Below are 23852 nucleotides of genomic sequence, written 5' to 3' on the forward strand. Positions count from 1 at the left end.
AGGCTAGAGGAGCACTGGTCTGCATGAGAGATGATAACAAAAAATATTTGTCTGCTCAGCTGAAAGGTAATGCATGTGCAACTCTTCAAGATATCAAAGCCAAAAGTGCAGTCTGAGTCAGGAGACCACCATTATCACCCCTCATGTTAAGACAGCAGTGAGCAGCTAGTCACTGACTGACAAGGGTAAGTGTAAACTTCTCAACCTAGAAATAACCGTCCCTGGGTCTCATTCGTCTTCCTTTAAAATATTCAATATTGGAAAGAGTTAAAGGATAATGAACTAAGTATAACAATTGTCTTGCTTGGGATTTTGACTTTTTTTTTTTCTTGCCTTTGAGTAAAAAATGCACTTCAGGCTCTTTGATAGCACAGCATCTGAGGAAGACTGCTATCCGCTGTGGTGTCATCCTTTTGCTAACATCCCCATGGGGCTGCAGATAAGGTGGTGATCTGTTTGTCATTAATTCGCGTCACTTCTCTAATGAGGAATTGTCTAGGATACAAAGGTGTAGTGATCAGCAGGCAGTCTGTAATATTTGGAGTTATGGAGATGAGGTTTTTGAGAAGCTCAGGGTATATTTTCTTGGATATCAGAGTACTTGCAAATGTTCTTCCTATGGGCTGAAGCAAAGAGCTACAGCAGCATGATATTGGCCAAGCTGTTTGTCCCATCTTTTCCCCTGTCTGCCCTATATACTTCCCATCGTCATGGCAAAGGTACTTGAGCACTTCAGCAGTTTAAGCTAAGTACATTGGGTTACAAATTTTAACGTTTGCTGCATCTGCTCCCCTTGCCTCCAGTGGAGGGAGAAGGGTAGGAACTGATGGTGAAAACCGTAGTCCTGCAGCTAGGTCAGCCAGAGCCTTTGTCAGATCCTGAAGAAGCAAGTGTTGATCAGCAAAAGAATGCCAGAGAAATGCTCTGATCATAGCAGCCTTTTCAAAGCATCTGAAGGATAGCGGTGCTATAAACAAAAGAATATAAATTGTGTCTTTGCACAAAGCTGCAGTTGCTGTAATTAATTTGTGTTAGAATTTACAAACTTCTGGAGAAGTTGTGTGAATAGCTGCTGAAACAGAAAAAGTCCTTTTTTGGTGGATAGAGAGAACAAAGGGAAGTCTTACTGTGTTCAAGAGCTTTTCAGCACTTCTCTGGTATGGAGGAGAAGCTCTTTTGCAAGTATTCAGCATAATTTCCATGGGCATCTATTAGAATTAATATAGCCATGAGAAAATGTGTGGATGTTATTAAACTAATAAAATGTGCAAACATTTAACATGATTGCCTCGAGGATAAAATGAACGGTTTCTAGTAAAAATTTTGCCTTGATTTTGAACAATAAGATTTAGTTTGTTCAAATAAGATATGCTAATATGTTTGTGCAATGGAAGTTGGGAAATAGTTTTCCCATATGAGACCACACAGTCATGTAGCCATCCCTTGGAACAATGAACATAATCTCATCATTCAAATTGGGAACAACATAGTCTGTTTCCTGACCTTAGAGTGGGAGTCACATTTCCTGAATCATTAGTTCTTCCTTTTATAGATTCTACTTAAAATTGTCCCTAGAAATCTAAGTGAGCTTGCAGTCCGTGTTTTCTGATTTCCTAGCTTTTTTGCAACTTCTACTGCAGTTTAAAAATAAAGTATAATTGTGAAATACAACTATTTTAAAGTGCTTTCAAAATAACTTTCATAAACAGATACTTTTATGAACCTTTCGAGTGCTAAGCATCTATGTAGCACGTAAATACTTTCCTTTTATTGCTAGTCCATCATAGTAAAAGCTCAAGTTTTATTTTAGCTGATTGATGGCTCCTTCCTGTAAAGTTAAGGTTCATCTGAAGCTGTTCCTGAATATCTTTTGTTTCTGCAATCAACAGGTTCTATAACAACTCTGTTAAGTTTTGTCTTTCTGTGTTTGTTTGCAGTGGTTTTAATTTTTTTATTTTGCTATTTTGTTCAATTAATTACAGTAGCATTTAGCTCCACTTTACTAGAAACCCAGATTATGAATGTCAAGTGTATGATTTAAGCAGCTTCTCAAACTTGTGGATTCATAAAACTTTTCAAGCTTCACAAATTAGGAAAAGAAATCTTACACTGGAAGGATTTTTCCATTTTGGTTAGGGGAGAGCTGGTGGGGAGGGCATTTAATTCTTGTTCTGGAAAATGTTGTATGCCCTGTTAAAACAACCTTGTTTTAACAACCTTGTTTTAAGTTCTTGGTGAGACTTTTTTCCATCATTTTACTGCTGTATAATTTGGAGCAAGTATTGTAAGTTTTTCAGGTGAATTTTAAGGTTGTGGCTTCTTGTGTGTTTAAAAAATCTACATGTCTTGCAACCTGTGTACTTGAAACATCACCTTACCACCTGCCTCTGACTCTCACAGTTCTGGCAGCAGACGTAGCTGGAAAGAGGTAACTTGTCTGTCTTTCCCCTCTCTGATTTGAAATAGCTAAAAAGGAGTATTTTGTGACATACTGCAAAGTGGTTTCATGTAACTTAGCTGAAAGAAAGCATTGAGAACTTTTCTGTGATATACTTTAAATCACTTCCCTAGCTAGAGAGAACATTACAGCACTGAATTTTGCAGATACTTGATTTATCTTTTTAGTAGTTTCAAGCACATAGTGTATGGAACAGATGACTTAACTCTTCAGGACAAGGAGAGTAATTGCAGTCACCTGACTTGTGCAAACAAGTTTATTCCATACAACTTCTGTTCTTCAGAGACTCTTTTCCTTAATTGCCCCTCCCAAACACATTTGCTGTTTCGATACGTCTGCATAGTTTCTGACCTTTTCACCAACGTTTCAAACTGCAGCTGATAGTTTCAGCTCGTGAGATACTTGACCAATTCCCACCAACTGCACTTTGTCTCATATGTTGTCAGGCTCTCAACTGCTACCCACTTTTTGTGGATTGTAGTATTAGTTGTCTTTATTGAGTGTATTCACAAGTGTGCTTGTGGTTTCTTCAGCTTTTTTGTGCTTTCTGACATACTCCTTGAGATAGTCTTTACATTTTCACCTGCCTTGATATCTGCAAGTACCTGGCACTCATGCACTGTTGAGTGTCTTAATCTGAAGGACTTTATTCTTTACCAATTCAGTTTCTTATTGTATCAGTCTTTGTAATTTGTTTTACGCTTAGACTGAGAGCTTTCTGAAGCAGCGTCCTTCATACTCCAGTGCTTATTCAGTTATTAGCATAAGGAGACTCTGGTTTCATAGTACAGCAAAACAAATAGCATGTAGTCAACTGTGCATTATCGTTGATTCACATATAGATAAATTATGCTGTATGATTGTGCTGCAATTGATCTGTGAAGAATCAGTTCAGGTCTGCAAAGAATTATTGACAGCAGCATAAATCTGAATGGTAGCACTGCTTCTGGAGGTGACGGGCTAGAAACAGCTGATGTGTATTCGTGCACCTTGGAGTCTGATGTAATGGGAACCAGAGACCCAAGCTGGCTGCTTATGGAGCCAGTTGAAGCTTCTTGGCATTTTATTCCCACGTGCGGCAGGTTCTAGGTGGGAGTATGAATGAGGCCTCATTTCAAATATGTTTATTACGTGGTTGTGGAGTTTTGTCCTGAAGCTAAAACTTGGTTTAGGCATTCTAGGAGAGTTTTGCATAGACGTCCATGGAAGGGGGTGGGAGCCAGGAAGCTTGGGAAGAAAAAGCTGCATGTAGTCATTCAGGCATTTTGCATTTGCAGTGTATTTCTTATTTACTTTCTTGTATTATTCAAGGTGTCAGGTAAATAAAATTTTTTTAAACTTGGGTCAGTGTATTTATTTTGCTTAACCTAACTTACCTACAGGTTTAGAATGGAGTTTTCTTTTTTCATGTGATAAAAATTGGGACTTATGAAAACATATGGCACTGCTTTATTACATGGAGGAGCTTCATTTAGTTTTCTGAACTACCTTGGTTTGGTACAGTTTACTTTAAAGTCACGGTGATGAGGGCTCTTGGGTATCTTCATGAAGGTAACCAAAGAGTTACGCGAGAGCTGCGTCTCTTTAGTGAAGGCAATGGAGGTTGGAATTCACAAAGCAAAAGTGGTGGGTATTTGAAGGGAAATGGGCAGCGCATAATTGGGTAACAGGTTTGAGGAGGTATTTTAGTTTGAATCAGAATGAAGAACCTGGAATTTAGACAAGTAGTTGGAAGTTTTGCTTGTAGCATCACTTCCTTTATTTTGTTAGATGGTAATTTTCAAAATTGTCCTTACTTGGGTGTGTGTCACAGTTATTGCTTCTGCCTACCCGAAGTTCTGCTGTAGATGTGCTGAATAGCTGCCTTTACATTTAAGTGTTCTTAAATTTTTGGCTGCTTAAGTGAAAAGGTTGAAGATTTTGGGTTTAAATCCATAGTAACACAGATATATTAATGCCAGTCTTTGAACTAATTTTTGTTACAAAGCTTTTATTACTTCAATTTGAATTGTAAATAGCCTACTTTATTTCCAGTAGCTTAATTGTCATCAGTATAAAGTCTTTGGTGTTATTTTAGATTTTTTTTTCTACTTCCTTTGAAGGACTATGCTGGCCAACATTTAATGAGATATTAATGTCCAAGGCTAAGCTGCTGTTCTTACTGAATTAAAAATGAGGCTTATTGAATTAGAAACAGTCTCCTTGAAGTTTTTTTTACAGTTGACTCTTTTTTTCATCTTTTAGCAATCTGTGGTTAGTTTAAACATGCATATTGTCCGAAGAGAACATACTTAGAAAACAGCTGAAAGAATTGATAACAGCTATTTCTTTAAGTGTCCATTCCCCTGCTATAGACAGATAAAGTAGCAAACACATATGCTTCGTTTAGTAATTCTTTTAAAATACATTAAAAGAAACATGCTTTAGTGTTCTCTGGCTGTCCTTGAGGTTATGCAGTTTAAATGCTCAAAGAATGAAGGTAGATTTTGGAAGCAGACTGGCTTGTATTTTAAACTTTTGTATTTTTTCAATGCCATTTTATGCTGGTTATAGAGAGAAGTTGTGTGGTTTATCAGCAGCTTTCTTTTGAACAACTAGTGGAGTGAGAAGTCTAAAAATTGAGAATTTCTTCTTCGTAATACCTGTGGTTCAACTCATTGCCTTATGACTAGGTAGCTCCATTTCTTCGTCTCTGGTTTTAGCACTCACTTTGAGAAGATCAGGCTGTATTGGTATTCACTGGTTTCCTCCTACCTGCTGGAGTGGGAGAAACAAAACAAACCCCCAAAACAACAGAGCTCGTTCAAAGCGTGCTGGACTTAAATGGAGAAGTCATGATGCTAGAAACTTCTGGGCAGGAAAATTATTGGCAGAACTTCGTTTTTTTTATCAAATGTTCTTGAAAACGATATCCTTGGAAAAATTAATGTTACTGTAAACAGATCTGCCATATTCAGGAGTAAAGAAAACGAAAGTAAATGCTCTGAGGAAGGGGATTGCTATATATCCAGAATTGTTGGGGGGAGTGACACTTTTTTGGTATCAGTGCGATGATAATACAAAATAAAACTGTTTCCTGGAAATCTGTCAGTGATTCTTGTAGTTTCTTCAGCTCTACTTTTAATTGGGGATGGGTGGGTGTGTACATACACAAATCTTTTTCTTGGCATAAATTATATTTATAAATCAGTTATGTTCCATGGGATTCCTTAAAATTATATCTTTTTAGGGTGGTATAAAAATAGACAATTTTTTGAAACAAAAATTTAAAGCTTGTTTTTAACTTCTGGGGAGAGGAGGAGAGATGTTCTGGTTTGGACTCTCTGGTAGCGAATAGAAAAGTGCAAATTTAGGTATCTAAAGAAAACATCAGCAAAAAAGTCTACTGCAATGTAGAAAGTTAATTTATGGAAATTTTTACTTGATTCTATGCCTGTACATTCTAATTGTTCCGATTCTTGTTAACACACTTAAGAAAAGCTTGTTGACTCTCTGTTAGTTATATGTTTCATTAATCCTTACAATATATATTGAGATAAATTATCTCTAGTTCGCGCTTGTGTGTAGATAAACTTTGGGTTTACACAGAGTTGTCATCTTCAGAAAAAGCCAAGTTTGTTTTTTTAATAGCATATTGCCTAGAGAGCACTCAAGTTTTCTATTAAGGTTTTAACCTACTAAATAAAGTTTTTGAATAAAAGCCAATGACGAAGTAATGAAGGCTGATGTCTCAAAACAGCAATGGAGCAAATTAATGTCATGCTTTCTTATAGAAGCAGCTGTATAATGTTATTACTCACAAAGCCTTTCAGTGTAGAGTGGAACAATAATGGTTAGAAATGTCTCATGAATTCCCCTAAACTTCTGTTACATCACCAGTAGCACTTACTACTCTCTTATAGGAAGGTGATGCTAACTGACTAGCTGAACAAGAAAAATGTAGAAAAAAGATGTCATGTACATATACTAAGTAATCGGCACCAATTAAATAATAAACATGTTTAGAGAAGAACTGCAATTCAAATTTCATTTCACAGCTTTGTTTTCAAACTCCTGAATATATTTAGTGTCTTCCTTTTTTGTCTGTGGTATATTTATGCAGGAACATTGGAGTGAGAAATGCAGAATAACATACACATGTCTAAGAGTGTGGTAGGGGGAAGGTTAAGAGTCTCTCCAAACTAGATGGGATTGCACCTAAACCATTTCACACCAAAGATTAAACATGTACATTTTCTTGTATGGAAGACAGTTCTTCAGTTTGATTTACAAGCAGTAAAGGACCTGTCAGCCCCCTTATCGAAGAATTATCTTTTCTTGTAGCTCATTCAAATAAAAAGCTAAAAAATATATGGATAAATATTGTTTTAATTGATTAAATGTAAAAAAAATCCTGTTTACAAAAACTCTCATTGGATGAGTTTTATGTTTTTTCTCTTCTATTTTGTAAAATTTTGTATAAACTTCTTATTTACGGTCTCTTCTCTAGACTTTTATTTTATAAACTTCTGCAATGTCTGTCACCCTGACTTCCTGTTCTGTACATTTCTTAGAAACTCGTTTGAGTACATAATTTCTTACACAATTAAAAGACTTTGAGAAGACTGGTAAGTTATTTAGTATAAACTGTATGCCCTGCTGATGTTGGAATACATCACTTTAGCTCTTCAAATGGAGCAAACAGTGTAACTGTTATAAATAGTTATAAAATCTGGTTTCAGTACAGACACATTATTATTAATTTATGTGAGGCTGGTAGTTCTACCAGTATTTGACTGTAGGGATTAAAATCCTGAGCTCAAGGACACCTGACAGTAGTTTAGAAAAACTTGTGCTGAGCAGTTCTGCCACTCTTAGAGCAAAGCTTGAACTTGTTGGGTGGGAAGACAGGCGTGAAAGCCTGTGCAAGGCAGAGATAAGTTTCTTACATGATGGAAGAGTTCGTGTTGGGGGGGAACGATTGCGGTTACCTTTTTCTTAGAGCATGTTTCATTCCAAAGCTGGGAACAGAACCCAAGGTTCTTGAGTCTTGTTAGGCCAATGAACCATCACATAGCTCTGAAACAGGTGGCAACGTGCTTCATTTTGCTCTGCTTTTCTTCATGGTAGGTGGTGTCTTGTTATGCTTGCTCTGTATGGTCTGTTGCAAGTAGATCTGTAATTGCCAAACTTGGCAGTGACTTGTGAGATGCTATCCAGCATAATTTTATATATATTTATAGATATATATATGTGATGTTGATAAAAACCTTGGAAATTCCTTTCTCCTGGGTGCATGCTTCCAGATTACTGATATTACTATTAAAAAACAACAAGCAAAACGTTTAGTCAGTGTTTTGTATGTAAGTGTCGGCTCTTATGATCACCTTGCCCCTTTGTGATTTAGCTTTTTCAGCAGAGTGGACAGTGCTTTTACTGAGGTGTCCGTGTTCCCCTCCCCCATTGCTACATGCTGCAGAAACCCTACCTTCAAATCTAGTTCCATTTTTTTCATTGTTGGTGTCATCAGCACTGGTAGGAATGCTTCTCAGACTTAGAATGCAAAGTTCACAGGGAAATAAAATGCAAGCAGGTTAAGATCCAGAGTGATTGCTGAGCCAGGCCAAACAAAATCTGACAAACTGAATTTGGTTTTGTTAGAGTGAATGTATTAAGGGTCATATAGTGCAAAAGTATAGCTTAGAGAATATGTGTTAAGTCAAATACAGGGATTGAAGAATTACCCACTTCCCTGCAAAACGTTTGAGTTGGTTTTAGAACTATATTTTGATGTGATGAAAATTGTTAAATACTTGGAAGATGTTATGCTTTTGAGTTTATAACCGTGGAGAATAGGTGTTTTGTCAGAAATGGCTAATATCTTGTTTATTCGGACTGCTTAAGGAGCTTGGCTGTTTTGCAGTATTTAGTTAAGTCTCCAGTTGTATTACTGTTCTATATGGTCCTTGGAAAATGTTACCTCTTTTCAAAGCACAGCATACCTGTAGACTTTGAATTACTTGGAGCAGCAACTTTTATTAACCAGTTTGGTAATAAGTGAACCTTTGGTTCCTTGATGATTCAGAGAGGTATACGAAGGTGCATCTAGCCAAAGGCAGCTTTAATCAAAGAAATGCCTTATCTTCTCAAAATGTTACACAAAATATTTAGTATTTTGTAACTGATTTGTGTACAAAACATTTCAGTTGTGATAATAGTAGTTGCCTATTTGGCTGCTCAAAAGCTTTTATCTGGAGACACTATCAGCCGGCCTCTAAACTAAAATAAGGACATTTTAGATATTTTGGCAAAATATTCTAGAGTAGAAAACTATACAGCCCTCAACTACAATATTTCATAATAGAGGTTTGGGGATTTGCAGGGTAGGCTTGTTTTATAGTTTTCCCTTGTTGTCCTTTGCTATAAATCTCTACTAGATTTGTGTCTAATGTTTAAATTAATATTAAAATATTTATTTAGTAGTTTCAAGCCAGCTACCCATCTGAAATGTTTGGAGTTCTTTTTATATCCAATCAAGTATCTCACATGACTTCAGAAGGCAGTGTGTAACTTACTGGAGGGCTGGCAGAATTGCTATCTATTGTGTTTTAAGATATAGCCACCTCTGAGTTCTTAAACTAATTTAACTTTGCTAATAATGCTGAGTCTGCCATAAGCATATATCATACACAAAATAAATGCTGCAGAAGAGCCACCCCTGGAGAAAACTACTGGAAAGGTATTTTGCATTAAAGTCCTTCACCAAAATAAAGAAAAAGGCTGAAGCATTTGCAATCTGAATGGCAACTTCCCCTTCTTTCCAGTCACAGTACCGTAATTACCAGGTGTTTTGTGTTGAATTTCTGGCCTAGTACCACAGCTTCAGCTGTAAAATGTGTTGTCCTCTTCGTCACGTGCTTTGGTTAGGGTATTCACCTGGGTGGAGAGGGATGAGATTTGGAAATTCTTAATGCAGAAAAAGTGTTTTTCCTACTTTATGGCCAGCTGGTTTAACCAGTTTTGATGTATAAAATGGAAGTAATATATTCCTCTTTTTTGTTTTGTTTTATTTACCTCCATCTCTTCTTGTCAAAGAAGGGGCTGATCTTTCCTTCTGCAAGATGATGGTTAGAAGCTTATTTCTGGCAGGATTCAGGGTAATTGGAGAGAGTACTTGTCCCTAGATCTGTATCTGGGTGCCTGGATTCCAGAATTGGATATTTTAAGCAGTGGTCATCCTAGATAATTATCCGTTCAACAAGTCTGCCTTCTGAATTTTGTCCTGAGTTATGTCAGGACAGGGTTTCATGTTAGTGGTTTATCATCCAGCTGCCACTAAGCAGGTGCTCCTGCTCCACCTTGCACCAGACCAGTTTCTCCTTGTTGCTTTCCCTGTATCAAATCCAGTGGTCTTGCTGCTGTGGTGTTTTAGCCAGTTGAGCTGGCTGATGTGGTGAAATGCTCATGCATAGAAAAAGGAAAAAAACTTCTAAATGAAACCTTTTACTTGATGATTGCCAAGTTCATTGTAAGGGGAGTGGGAAAAGCTGTTAGAGGAAGGATGGAAGGCCTGTCCTGTTCGTTAGTAGCTGGCTGGAAGTGCTTAGCTCTGTCGTGAACTCAGTTTATTGGCCGAATGTTGCAGCATTCAGGACTGAGGCTTGTCTTGTGGATATAGCATGAGGTAGCAGAGAATTACAGTAGAAATGAGATAACTACTCTTACTAGGAGTTTTAATAGAGTAAAGGAAGGTTTTTGCATAGGCCTCTAGATCTAAAATAATTTTGTAAATTTCAGGGGGAAAGAAAGAGTGTAAACTTTAGGCAGAGCCTACTAAAAAATAATTTTGTTTTTACTCTGTTAAAATCTTGTTCCTAATGCTGTGATGAAAATGGAGTAATAAATATTAGTATGTTGCTGTGGAAGGGGAAAAAGATCAGAATTTTTTGTTGGTGTGTCAAAGAGGAAGAGTTAATGGGTACGCTTAAGCTGTTATATTTAACAGCAGTGTGCGAGGAATTGTTATACCTAAAGACTTTGGTGTGTAGTATCCATTTGTGCATAATTTGGAGGCCCTATGGAATGATCTGATGTGTTTCAGAAGTGTGGAACCGTTGCCAGCTTCTCTTAGTTGGAAAGGCTTATTAGCATTCAATTCCTGTAAACTAAGATTAGATCTAGCGACTAATCCCAAAAGCAGGTAGGTGGTAAGTGGAAAAGAGGAGTCTTCAGAGTGAGTGTGGGACAGGAAAAAAAAAAAGAAAAATAAACCAAAACCAGGAAAAAATGAACTGTTGAGCAGTATGCTTCATAGGCCTCTTTTTTGATTTATGAATGATCCCAGATGACAGCAAATGAATAAAGATAGAGAATTTTTTTAATGTTCTGAATTTGAGGTAAAAAAAGAGTATGTGTGAAAAATGTTTATTTCTGGAGAATATGAATTAGGTGAATGTTGGCATTGAATTAGAGAAAATAAAATTTCATGGTAATACAGATGATCCTACCAAAGTTTCTCCTTCAGGGAGAGGGCATATCTTTATATGTGGTAGATCTAGCTTGGTGTCGTTACTCTGGATGTTTTTGTAGTGATAGGGCTAGCATTGAAGAAAGCAGATCTTCAGAAGATATTAGTGCTGCCTGTATTTTCTCCAGTGAAACACTTATTCATGATATGAGGGAGAATTTTGTGGGCTGCTCTTTTTGATGAAACAGAAATGGAAACCCTCTTTGCTACAGCAAAAGGACTGTGTTATTTCTCTTACTGCTGATAGCAATAGATAACACTAATGTAAATTCCATGTTTGTAAGAAGGGGGGTAGTGAGCAAAATCCATAATCAGTGTACTAAAGTTGATTTACAGTTTCAGAAAACTTCAGTTTCTTAGAGTTGACTCTGAACTGCTCAGGAAAGAGTTTGCTGTACTATTACCCTGATTCTTGGATTGTCTTTTCTTAGAGACTTGGAAGTTTGTGTGGCCATGTTTTTGAACTTTGAGTTGTGAAAAATAAGTGTTTGGTATTAGGTCTTGCAGCACAAAAAAAAACCCAAACCCAACAAAAACCTAAAAAACTGCAAACACCACCACCGCCAAAAAAAGAACCCAAAACAAACAGGAAGACCCCACAACCAAAAAATTTAAACGTCTTTCAAGCTTGGTTGTTTTTTATCTAACAGTGATTTGGGTAGTGTTTATGGTAAATACAGTTTGGCAAGCATTGGCTACAAATTCTGTTTATAGATACTGTTAGAACAAAACCACCTTTTGAGACAGAAGTATCTAATTTACGATTTGTAATTGAAACTGAGATGCATGACTTCAGCACAGGGAGTGGTTGTTTTCAGAAATTAACACTTTTCCAAGGCTAAGAAAGAATTGGAAAAGTTGTTTGTGGCAGAATATTAAAAGCACAAGATTGTTTCTGTGCCTAGTATTTGAGTATTCTTTGAAGAGTGAACTCAATGTGTTATCAGCTGCATGGAGTAACTTAATTTTGGTTTATTTGTTAGACAGATGGGTTTACTAGGTGAAATTAACTCCTCAGGAGAGACTGGTATTGGGAGGGAAACTTTAGTTTTACTCTGAACTTGAAAAACTACTGTTCTACCCTGCTGCATCTCACTGTTGAGAAAGAAGGGAAGGGGAGAAACAACTCTGAATTTCCTGTTTTTATTTGTTTTTCTAAGCTGGTCATGGCTTTGAAAATTCCTTGTGGAAACCATTTTCTCAGGAATGAATGTGCCCAGTGCATCGTGTCTGCATGTTGTGGAAAAGGAGGTGGTTTGTTGCAGCAGCAACTCTTGCTTTAGTAAATATACTGTTCATATTCACAACAAACAAATAAAAAAAGACAGAGAAGGAAGAAAGCACAAGAAATTGTGATAATGCAGTCGGTTACTACATTTTAAAAGCAACGGGCTGCTAGTAGCTTTTGTGACCTGTCTTGTGAGCTTTTCTTTGTTTGCTGCTAAGTGTACTTGGTAACATTGTGTGCAATAGCTCATCTCCTTTCCAAAGGATGTTGTATGTCCAAACCTTTAATTTCACCTTTTTTTTTGCATTTTTTGCAAATGTAATATTGGTCATTGTTTCCACAGTGAGTGATACCATCTGTATATACGGAGATTAAAATTTAAAGTCTCTTGGGATTTCTTGCATATCATTATATTAGCGTGGCTCATTAAACTGGTCACTAACTGTATCTGCTCATGGAATCTAAACTCACGTTCAGACTAGATTGAGTAGCAAATTCTGTGTATGCTTTCAATTGTCAGAAATCTTGTGGAGTATTACAAACTCAACTTTTGAAAATATATTTGACTAATGGATCTTTCTTTTGTTTTTTCCTCCTACAGGTTCGATCTGTGGATGAGATGAATCATGAGTTTCAAGCTCTTGCCCTAGAATCTCGGGGAATGGGAGAGGTAATTATTGAGGGTTGGAAATCCAGTCGGTGATTTGTAAATGTTGATACAATTTAAGAAGTCTGAAATAATACAACATGAAGCAAAGAGCTTCTCTTAAGACCAAATTGATTTTCCAGGCAACTGAAAATTTCTGTTCTAAGGCAAAGATAAACTAAGTGTACTTTGCAAGAACGCTGGGATGGTTGTTGACTGGATCTACTGTGTTACCATGTCAGTCTTATTAGATGACTGATACTCTTGGGGAAGTAACAGGGTAATTTGTTTGAAAGCTTGTGCAATTCTATGAAATGAGGCATGTGTTCAGTGTCACTGTATCTAAGCTAGTGAGAAAATTGCTTACTATCTCTGAGAAGCCAAGTGGATCTAAAAAAGGTGTGACTCCAGAAAAAGTGAAACTGGCATACCCTAGCAGAAGTGTGCGGTAATTTATTCTTATTTACTGGTAATTACTCCTTAAAAGAAGATTTTAACCAGGGTAAAGAGTGCTATTGTATAATTTAGCTAGAGGGAAGAAGGACTTTTTTGATTGGTTTGTTTGGGTTTTTTAAGTCAGTGTACTTTTGAGAGGAGAAAGAAAATTTAAGGTCGTGGAGGATGACTTAGCTGCTTCAAAAACAGTTCTCTGAACTGTTTAGAAAGTCATCAGCATGCATTAGGGTTACTTGCCCTGACAGGATATGTAATGAAATAAATTCATGTTGAATTATGATTTCAAGTACTGATCCTTTTGTCTTGCTGAGTATTTACCTAATCCAGTTGATAACTGGACCAGTGACAATATTTCAGCTTAGCTTTCTTAAAATGATGACAGGACAGTGATTTCTACAGAAACCATAACAAATGCCATGCCTAGCTGCTGAACACTTCTGGGCTGACAGGAGGCTATTCTTACTTGAATTTTTTAACTTTAATGAATCATTTAACCAAACAGTTGGCTTTTCAGCAATTTTTGCTTCATCCAGGGTTGCATGTTGACTTTCTTGAACCATCTTCCATTTGAAAAGGCAATAATAGATGAAGCCCTGTTCTTTAGAAGGCTGAATAGCCACATTGGATATGCTTGCTCCCTCCCTACCCCACCAGCTCTTAAAACTCCTTTTGAAAGGTAAAGGTGTTAGTAAGGCATTTGTGATAGTACCAACAGAGTGATAGGAGTGGAGGGGTAAAATTCACTGGTATTTTTTCTTTTGCCACCCACAAAGTACTCTGAAGGGTTGAAAGCAGTGAAAGTGAAGGATGGCACAAATGCTTGGGAATTAAATTGACGTATATATGACTGCTCATACAGATCTTTGTTTTAGGTTATCTCAGATTGAGGGAGATACTTCTGTGTGATTATGATTTCCTTTGTTTTCCTGGTACTCTATGGATTTGTGAAGGTGTTTAAAAAAACAAAGGAGGCACCATAAAAAAATCCACACACACAAAAAGCCAGAGTTCTGGTACAGTAATAGAGCATCAGAAATTGATACTATATTGTGACACTGCACTTATTAGGTGGTTGTGTCTTTCATTTCAACAGCGCCTTCCAGGTATCTTGAGGTAATACAGGTTCACGTAGCGAGGTTGACTTACTCAGTAATTTTCTTAATGTATTGCACAACAATAAAGTAGTTCAAGAATAGATTCCACGGCTGTTTTAACTTTCCTTTTGATTATAACCTTCTAAAATATTAGAGGAAATGTCCTCCTAAATAGCCATGTAAGCTAGAATTGGTAGTTGTATGTTCTTACATCCTGTCCTCTGTTCACTTTGAAAGGTGTGAAAGGGAGGTCATGTCGAATGATCTGCTTCTAGCTATTGGGATGTTGTTCTCTTCCTCATTTTCTTTGGACAGATTTTTCTCTGAACTGAAATTAATTTCTTGTTCATAATTCTAATCTTTCTTGGTCTTCCTCCCACTTCCCAACTGGGAATCAATACTTGACATCAGGAGCCTGTTAAGTCTTACTTCTCACATCATGACTAAAATGAAGATTGTGAATCCTGAAGCATCTCTTCCATGTGCTAATGTAAAGGAATATAGTATGAAATCTGTGTTCATTGTACCATAACACATTTTGGAAATAATATATACTGGAAATCCTTCTGTGCAGCTATCCTTCTGAGCTTCGTTCAGATGGAGCCTGCTGTCAATCAGTATTGGGAGTAAGAGAGCATAACGTGAGCCAGATGTATGGTTTGCTTGATCTGTTTCTGTCTTGCAATTCTTTGTTGATTTATTTGGTAAAGAAACAGACTAAAGTTTTATTAGCAAGGGATCTGCAGTATTGCAGTCATCTTTCTCTAAATGTTTCCTAAAATTTTAGCTGTTAGATTGGTTAAACACAGCTGATGCTTCTGGCTCCAGCTCCCAAAAGATATCATGAAAGTTAAGGTTACGATAATATTCTGAAGAAATATTGACACATGGTGCTATTTCTCTTCTCTAGGCATCCGTTTGCTATTTCAGGGCCAGCAGAGTGGGCTTCAGGACCTTTAGTGTGGCCTAATACAGGCATACATAAAGTTAATGGCCAAGCAGACTATAAAACTAAATCTTTTTTTCGTGTCTATTCTTACAGAAATTTAGAGTCAAAGCACCCACAAATTTCATATCGGGGACAATGTCTCCATTTCTGGTGTAAAAACTTCATTCAGAGAAATTTCAGAAAGCTCTGTAGGAATAACTTCTGATCTGAAAAATTTTTTTTAAATCCTTTAATTCAAGAGCCAGTGACTGAGACTCTGCAGTTACTTATCAGAGAGCTGGTTAAGAGGCAGCTTTAGCATAATTGGTTATTATCTATGCGTAGAAAAGGGCTTTGTTCGTCTGGCAGAGACATAATGGGGATCAGTGCTGATACTGAAAAAGACACTTTCTAGTGCGCCATTGGAAGAACTTTGTAAGAAATTTGGCAATCTCTTCCATTATTCTGGATTAGGATTGGATGTATCTTTGTCTAGTTTCTTTTTTATTAGATCAAATGCAGGAAGTATTGAACAAAATGCATGTTATCAAAAGGTAAAGCACAATTATTTTAGTTACTTGTATTAATTTCTGGCGACTTCTTGATTAAGTCTTTTTCAGTAGAAATAATCGAGTGGGGTTTTTTCTTGTCTGTTAGAAGAACACACTTGTTTTTCTGAAAAGTACTCTTTTTTTTGTTCCACAATAAAACAGTTGATGGCTGCTTGTTTATATGGCAATCCAATAGCTAAAACATGTCTTTAAAAAGAGCATAGTGTATGTCATATCCATGTGTAAAAAATAAGTAAATAATCTAAATCACTGGCCCACAGGGAGGTGCAAAACTGTAAACTTTAAAAAATACCATTTGTTTAAATATTTGAGGGACTTTGTTGTGTAGAAATTTAACGATTTTTTTCTGTAAATCTGTTTGATCTTCAGTAGGATACAGTTTAAACTTAACCTCTTGAGGTATAGATGATGCATCATGTTTTGTGTTAAAGATATTCCGTATTCTTTGTGTACTAGTGTACATGAAGACCACAAACAGTTTAATATCTGTTTGGAATTTGAAAGTATGTAGTTTAAAAAGAAGACACCACCACAAAAAAAAAAACCCAAACCAAAGCAAGCCTAAAAAAAACCCTCCCACAAACAACAAAATCCCCCCCAAACAACCTGTACTTTTGCAGTGAGGATTATTGCTGCTTTCTACCAGTGGCCAGTATTTACTTCCTCTGATAGAAATCCTGCAAATGAGTTTCGAAATCAAAATCAGTATTGCAGTGTGGTCTGTTCTAAATTTGCATATTGTTCTTACCATTGTGGTCTCTGAACACCTGTCTGATAGTGGAATTTACTAATTTCAGGGTAAAGATATTTTAAGGTGATGCATATTTATGACACCCAAGATATGACTTGATCTGTTTTACTCTGACAAAACTGTGTTAGGTTGTGACACCTTCACTTTTGTATTTCTTGTAGCTTTCATCTCAGCTGGACACATATATGAACTTGACTAAACTTTGATTAAAACAAAATGGGATTATCTTCCTCAAAACCAAGGTTTCATAGATAGCATAAAATGCTTGCTTTCTCTTTTACCACTATCTTACAAAATGAAAAATAAGTAGTATTGCAGACTTGTTACAATATAATGCTATAAAGCATCCTTTCGGATGAGTAGCTTGCATAGGCTGGTCTGAAACCTAAAATCTTTTGCTTTTAGTTGAACTGCAGTTGTATGATTCCATTAATCTATTTCTCTGTCCTGATGGCTAACTTCATCCCTTAAATTTGGGGTATACTTAATACCCTGGTGCTCCCAAAGTATGTTTGGCTGGCACCTGGGGATGATTCTCCCAGGCATTGAGACAGTGGGTATATCTGACAAGGCAGGTCATAACAGTATAACACTCTTGCAAGCATAATACTCTCCTACAGTTTTGTTGAGCTTTGGCTGTTTATCATCCTCTGCCCTGAGTCCTCTCTGTTGATGAGTTTATGTAAGGACCCCAGGTATTTCATTAGGTTAACTAGCCAAAATACTTCATTTCTGGCAAGAGCTCTGGGCAGGACAGGAAAAGAGCAAGCAGCAATCCTTAAGTTACTCCAGAGGAGCTCTCATCACCTCTGTTTCAGTGTTAATATTGTGGCCTGTTAATGGCAATCTTATCCTCTTCTGTAAGCTGTTTTCATGAGATCTTTCAATGCTATGTTAAGAAGTACCTAAAAAAAAAAGTCTTGTTAGTGGTTTCATCAAGGCTCATACTAAGCAGCCGTGAACTTCAGAAGGGTATTTTAGTCACTTATGTAACAGGAGAATCAAAGCTCCAGAACGTAGTCATTTATTGCAAACAAAGCTTTATCAGATTACACTTGTTTTTTTCTAAATTCACAAAATTTAGACTTTTTAATTGAACATTACATTTTGCAGAACTTGATGGATTATGATGCTGGCTTCAGAACTATTCCCTTTTTTAAGTTGGTTTCATTGTCGTTTCAGTTGATGGACCTTGTAAAATACATAATACATAGCCTGAGAATACAGGTTTTTAATTACATATTCAAGAGAAAATGTGATATACGGAGTTTGGCAGTTGTACTGCTACCAATGGGAAAAGTTAGAGGGATAAAGTAGAAATAATAAAATAAAGGTAAAAAGAATGCTGACATTTGAGGTATTTTTGTTTGTGCGGTGCTTCTGTCATATCACACTGTCTTCCGCCCTCAGAGACAGTACAAGAAGTGATACTGATCTAACTTGAAACTTTCTGCTTTAGAACTAGTAATGAAAACAAAATAAATCATAGAGCAGATTAAATTTTTGGTATGTGGAACTCCAAATTTGAATGTCACAGATTCACAACCAGCAGATTTCTGTGGTCTGAAGGAGCTGACGGGCCGCCATGTATGTTAGTTGCATTCTGAAATCTAGAACATGATGCATTTCTAAGTGATCAGAACTTTACAGTGAACTGCTGCTGTTTCTGCTTGTCGTGATAGTATTAGTTAAAGGCCAAGCTTTTGTGCCAATATGGAAAGGCAGCAGTGTTAGTTATAAGTTTCTGAGAGGATTGGCTTGGTTTAACACAGGGATTAGCTTTTTTCACAGCTGCTTCTATATCCTGTGTCTCTCCCTCATAACTTCAGAATCTGTTTGGTTGGGGTCACTTGAATGACTTCATTACACAGCATTACCTTCAGTAACAGAATATAACTTTTAAGTGTTTATAATTATTCCTTGGCAATGCGTGCTTCCTTATGTAAAGATGACTTTGGTATCTAAAATGAATTAGTTGCATATCCTCTTAATACTATTGCTAATTTTTGCTCACTTATAAGTGTATTTTAAATAAAACCATTTTCTCTTTTGGAGCAGCTTTTACCTGCCAAAAAGTTCTGGGAACCTGATGATTCAGCAAAAGATGGACAAAAAGGGATATTCCTTGGTGATGAGTGGAGAGAGACTGCATGGGGAACTCCTCGTAAGTGATCGGTGTTTGTGTTGAAAAATCAGTCATGTTTACTAGATGTTACTTCAAAGTAAATTACTATTATAAATTTTAATTGTGCATTAATTTTTATTTTCCTTTAATTTTAATTGTGAAAATGTATACTGTACTAGTGGTTGTGTGTCAATAACACTTTTTGAAACTGGGATTTGGAATTTTTTATTTAATTTTGGTCTGGTTTAATACTGCCTCTGTAATGAAATGGGAAAACATTACCATTTGTATTTTAAAAATACAATAGGTTTTTTTTATTTGTTTGTTTTTAACAGACCATTCTATGTCCCAACCTATTATGGTACAGAGAAAGCCTGGACAGGGTTTTCATGGAAACAGTGAAGTAAATGCTGTATTGTCTCCACGATCAGAAAGTGGTGGCCTTGGAGTGAGCATGGTAGAATATGTGTTAAGTTCCTCTCCAGCTGATAAATTGGATTCCCGGTTTAGGAAAGGAGCTTTTGTAAGTAACGCAGTGTGTTAAGGTTGCCTAGTTACCTACTATGGTCTTACTGTCTTACATGGTTATATTTTCTACTCTATTTGTCTGTGTTCCTTTTTTAAACTCTTCTCTTTAGAAGGAGGTGTGTAGTTGCTATCTGTCTTGATTGGAGGGGGCAGAAGAGGGAAGTGGTTTGGGAATCTGGCCTAAATAGCTGTCTTAAAAAACCAGTACTTTTCCTAACACCTTTAAATAAAGGTAGGAAAAAGATTGCAAATAGCTTAATTTAAATGTGTGATGGGCTTTATTCTAGATCTTCCTATTCTGTTTCCATATGGGTTTGTTTTGTACTAGATGTTTTAACTGTATAAAATAAACTTTATCTAACTGAAGTGTTACTGCTTTAGCAGCACCGCTATAGTTAAGGTTGAGTTAGCTCTTCCATTATAAATCTTGGCATTCCTTTTCACATTTTGGCAGTTATTAATTGCATGTGGATGAAACTTGATGACCAAGTTACCAACCAAATGCAATTTCATTGAAAACAAACTGTTTGTATTGTTTACGTGCACTGTAGTGTAGAATTAGGTCACCTTGTGGTGCTCCTATTGTGTTCTGTTCAATATTCAGAATCAAACAGATTCTTTTTCCTCAGGGCACTAGAGATGCTGAAACAGATGGACCTGAGAAAGGAGATCAGAAAGGCAAGGCTTCTCCATTTGAGGAGGACAAAAACAGAGATCTTAAACAAGGAGATGATGAGGATGTTACTAAAATAAATGGCAGAGGTTTGCCAAATGGAATGGATGCCGATTGCAAAGATTTTAAGTAAGCTTTTAACTGTTTCTCAAGAAGACGAGCATGTCTCTTAAGGGCACTATTACAGTTCTGGTTTGTGTGTCAGCTTTAAACATTACCCAGCTGCAGACTGATTCTTCCTACTTCACATCCTCCCTTTCCCACTGTGCCACATGTTTCTTAGGATGTCATTAATGTGTGTGTCACTTCTCATGAGACAAAATGTGGTGAATTAGAGGGATAAAAACTTAACCCTTTTAATTTCAAACTAATTTCCTTTCTCTGCTTCTCTAATGCTCTTAACTTTTGCATCTGATTGTTGTTGTAGAGAGTAAGTCCTACAGAATTTTAATTTTCCTTCTAATTTTGCTAGTGGATGCCACAGCCTAACACAATTATTTCCCCACAAAAGTCTTTATAGAAACCATTTATTTGACTAAGGAGGAACAATGTATTTCCCTATTCACATAGTTAAATGTCACTTATTCACAGTATAGAATGGTGGTGTGGTTTGTTTGTTTTCTTAGGGGGGAAAAAAAAATTGGACCAAGCTCAAGCTTTTGAACTGTGAACTCCTATATGACAGCACAGCCAGCCTGTTTTTTCCTATTACTAAACTGCATTTTAAATTGGTATTTTTAAAGGAATAATCTTTGTTTTAAAATGACTGATACATTTGTAACTGTCCTACAGAATGATTAACAAGATCAGAAAACTGCTCATAAATTCATTTTAGGGTGGTGAATGTGACCGGATAGCTGTGGTTTCATTAGTTCATAACTGAACAAGTATATTAAAATGCATGTTTGAATCCCATGTGTAAGTATTTCCTGCCCTTTAAAAAATGTATTTACCTCAGGCTACGGAGGGATTCTTCAAGTCTATCTTTCAAAACGTATTTTTGAAAAGAATATAATACCAAGCATATTAGAGAGCTCAAATTAGCTCCTTTCGGATGCATGCAGCAATATGCACAATAAACAAAATTACCTTCAATATTATATGTAGAAAATACAGAATAAGTTTTGTCCTGCTTTTCTTTACCAGTATCTATTTCAATTTTGAAATAGTTGCTTGCAAAGTACCTTTTGTATTATTTAAAGAGAGAAATTATTAAAAAATAGACAAGTGCAAAAAAGCATCCAAAGCCAGTAAACCTCTCAAAAAAAAAAAGGCCATCTAATTTAAATGGGCCATATAAAGTGGTGGTATAAAGCCCTCCAGAGGTTTATAATTGAAGTATTGACACAACTTTAACTATAGCAACAGAACAACACCAGTATAAGGAGCAACCTGTATTAGATAAACATAAGCGTTAACAAAGAAACTTTGTCCTGTCCTCCTCCTTGCATTTTTATTGTACTTACAGCTTTTTTTTTAAACTAAAATGTGCTGAAATAACTGCCTTTTTTCCTTTTGTTCTTCACTTTGTTGATACTGTATGTCACTTGGGAAGAATAAGGAATATTAAATGGCTTCAAATTCAAGTTTTGTACATTGAGCAAGGCATGGTTGCTAGCTAGGGTACTTAGATGGTAGCCAGTATGTTACAGATGATCATGAGGTTGGTTGTTCCATTAAAAAAAAACCCTAGTGTGACTGCTCTATCTTTGAAGTATTTTGTCCATAGTAGTAGATCATGCAGTATTGTTGAATAAACTCACTAAAAGGCTGCTTTCTAGCTATAGAGTCTTTAGAGTTGCTATCAGCAAATACATAAGTACTGGCAGATGTCTTTGCATTAGTCTTGTGCTTCAGTGAAGAACAGATACTTCAACTTTGGAGCCCTGAAGAGGGAGGAGAATAGGCAGCACTAAGGCTGTGCATCTATCGTAGAATTAGCAGTATAATACTGGTCTGGCAGTGTACTGCTGTCCTGCAAGATGGCATTTTGTATTTGACCCCACTTTTCAGAAATAAGGCAAACTTGACTGGGAATTGTATGTTTCCTGAGAAGCAATATGTACTTGTCAAGTTCCGCCAACACAGTAATGCTGTTAAGGGATCATAGATTCTCTCACACAATTCCTTCCTTGTAGCTGACTTAGGTTTTTTGCCAGTAAAATTGGTGGTCTAAACAAAGTAGCCCGACACGGAATATGCCCAGAGTACCACTCCAAATTAAGGTACCCTAAATCTAACTAAATATAGGGTTGGGAATCTGTTCAGGATGTGAATCTCTTGACATCTCTCTTCAGGTGTTTGCCAGTAGCTGTTGCTAGGTGCACTGAGATTCCCCTGTAGTTAGTGGGGTGTAGTCAATACAGCCAGTGGAGGTGAAGGAACAATTCAGCTTCTACCCTAAAATAAACTCCTAGTGACTGGTCATCTGAGTTGTTGCTTAGGCTCTGCCAATGGTATTGACTATATTTTCATCCCGTCTGATGGGAATTGAAATACTAGTGTACCCAGAGGTGTGTAAGTGTAGCTCTCTCAGTCACCACCAGCCCTTCATATTTGGAAACGGAACTTTTCAGGGGTTTGGCAAACAATTTCCAGCTCCATATCTGTCTTAACTGTCAACAGAAATCAAACACCTATGTTTTGTTCCATCCTAAAGATTTTCTTCTCGAACAACAGGATATATTTATTCTTAGGGAAACTGAGATGGAATTAGCAGCATTATACTTGCAACACACTTTTTCCCCCTGACCAATCATCTGGTGTAGCGTCAACCGTTAGATGACTTGTGTAGGAAATGTTTTAGGCAAATGCTAAATGAGGCAGTCATTAGCCCATTTTACTTAAGGTAAAAAACATGTTGCTTGCTTTTGAGATGTGAAAGACACTGCTATATTGTATGTTTGTCTTTTCCAGTTGAAGTTTTATTGTCTTTCTCTCCTTTGGCATGAGATGCACTTAGCCATTTTCTTTTTCTTTTAATTTCAATACATTTTCGAATAATTCCTGTCACTTCCAAAATGCAATAGAACCATCCCTAAAGTTACAGATGACCACAGTTCACTCAAAACAGCCTCAAAGATCAGTTTGTTTTTTCTCACAGTGATTTGAAGAGCTATATAGTCTTACAGTTTAAAAAAATAAAATTGTGCTTTGAAATGAATTCTGTCCTTTATCTAGAGCCATCAGTGCATGCTGGTTAAAATTTTTAAAATCGGTCTGTCACTTCTCTTTATAAAGTCTCCAAGTTTGGAGATCTTTTTAAAGTAGAAATGCTGTAGTCTGTCCATGGACAGCTTTATTGAAGACTGAAGAGTCTATCTTCAATTTCTTCTGAACAGTCGTACCCCTGGAAGCCGACAAGCCTCCCCAACAGAAGTAGCTGAACGCTTGGGCCCAAATCCCAGCACCACAGAAGGATTGGGTCCACTTCCCAATCCTACAGCCCACAAGCCTCTGGTAGAAGAATTTTCAAATCCAGAAAATCAGAATCTCGATGCCATGGAACAAGTTGGTCTTGATTCTCTACAGTTTGACTATCCTGGCAATCAGGTACAAATGGACTCTTCAGGAGCTACTGTAGGACTTTTTGACTACAATTCTCAGCAGCAGGTTAGTACTGGACTTGAAAACATGCCAAATTGATCCTTTAAGTTGTGCATTATCCTCTTTGATAATCAGTCACTTAAGTATATAATGCTTTTAATTTTGTTTCGTCTGTGACTTAGTCAAAGACAAATAAATGTATATTTAATCTAGAGGAATATTGGTGCATAATATTCTAGTTTAGTAACTTAGGGTAGAAGCTTGGTTTAAAACTTTTTTGTAAGTAAGTTCCAGTATATTATAGCCCTGACTTTTGAAAACTGAAATGCATCTTTATTTCT

General features: G+C 36.6%; 1 protein-coding gene across 11 annotated transcripts in view; it reads left to right on the forward strand.

Annotated features, from left to right (window-relative positions):
* Positions 1-23852, forward strand: part of PUM2 (pumilio RNA binding family member 2) — a 69110-nt gene that overhangs the window by 8768 nt on the left and 36490 nt on the right. For all 11 annotated transcript variants that reach the window (XR_012659487.1, XM_075086737.1, XM_075086728.1 and 8 more), the window contains exons 2-6: positions 12794-12862; positions 18698-18803; positions 19100-19287; positions 19922-20094; positions 23307-23577. Coding sequence is in view for 10 of the 11 variants with exons in the window: in XM_075086737.1 (XP_074942838.1) it covers positions 12812-12862; positions 18698-18803; positions 19100-19287; positions 19922-20094; positions 23307-23577 (789 nt within the window). In the remaining variant the exon portion in view is untranslated. The remainder of the gene's footprint in view (positions 1-12793; positions 12863-18697; positions 18804-19099; positions 19288-19921; positions 20095-23306; positions 23578-23852) is intronic.

The sequence above is a fragment of the Phalacrocorax aristotelis genome, chromosome 3 (assembly GCF_949628215.1).
Source record: "Phalacrocorax aristotelis chromosome 3, bGulAri2.1, whole genome shotgun sequence".
Lineage (NCBI taxonomy): Eukaryota > Metazoa > Chordata > Aves > Suliformes > Phalacrocoracidae > Phalacrocorax > Phalacrocorax aristotelis.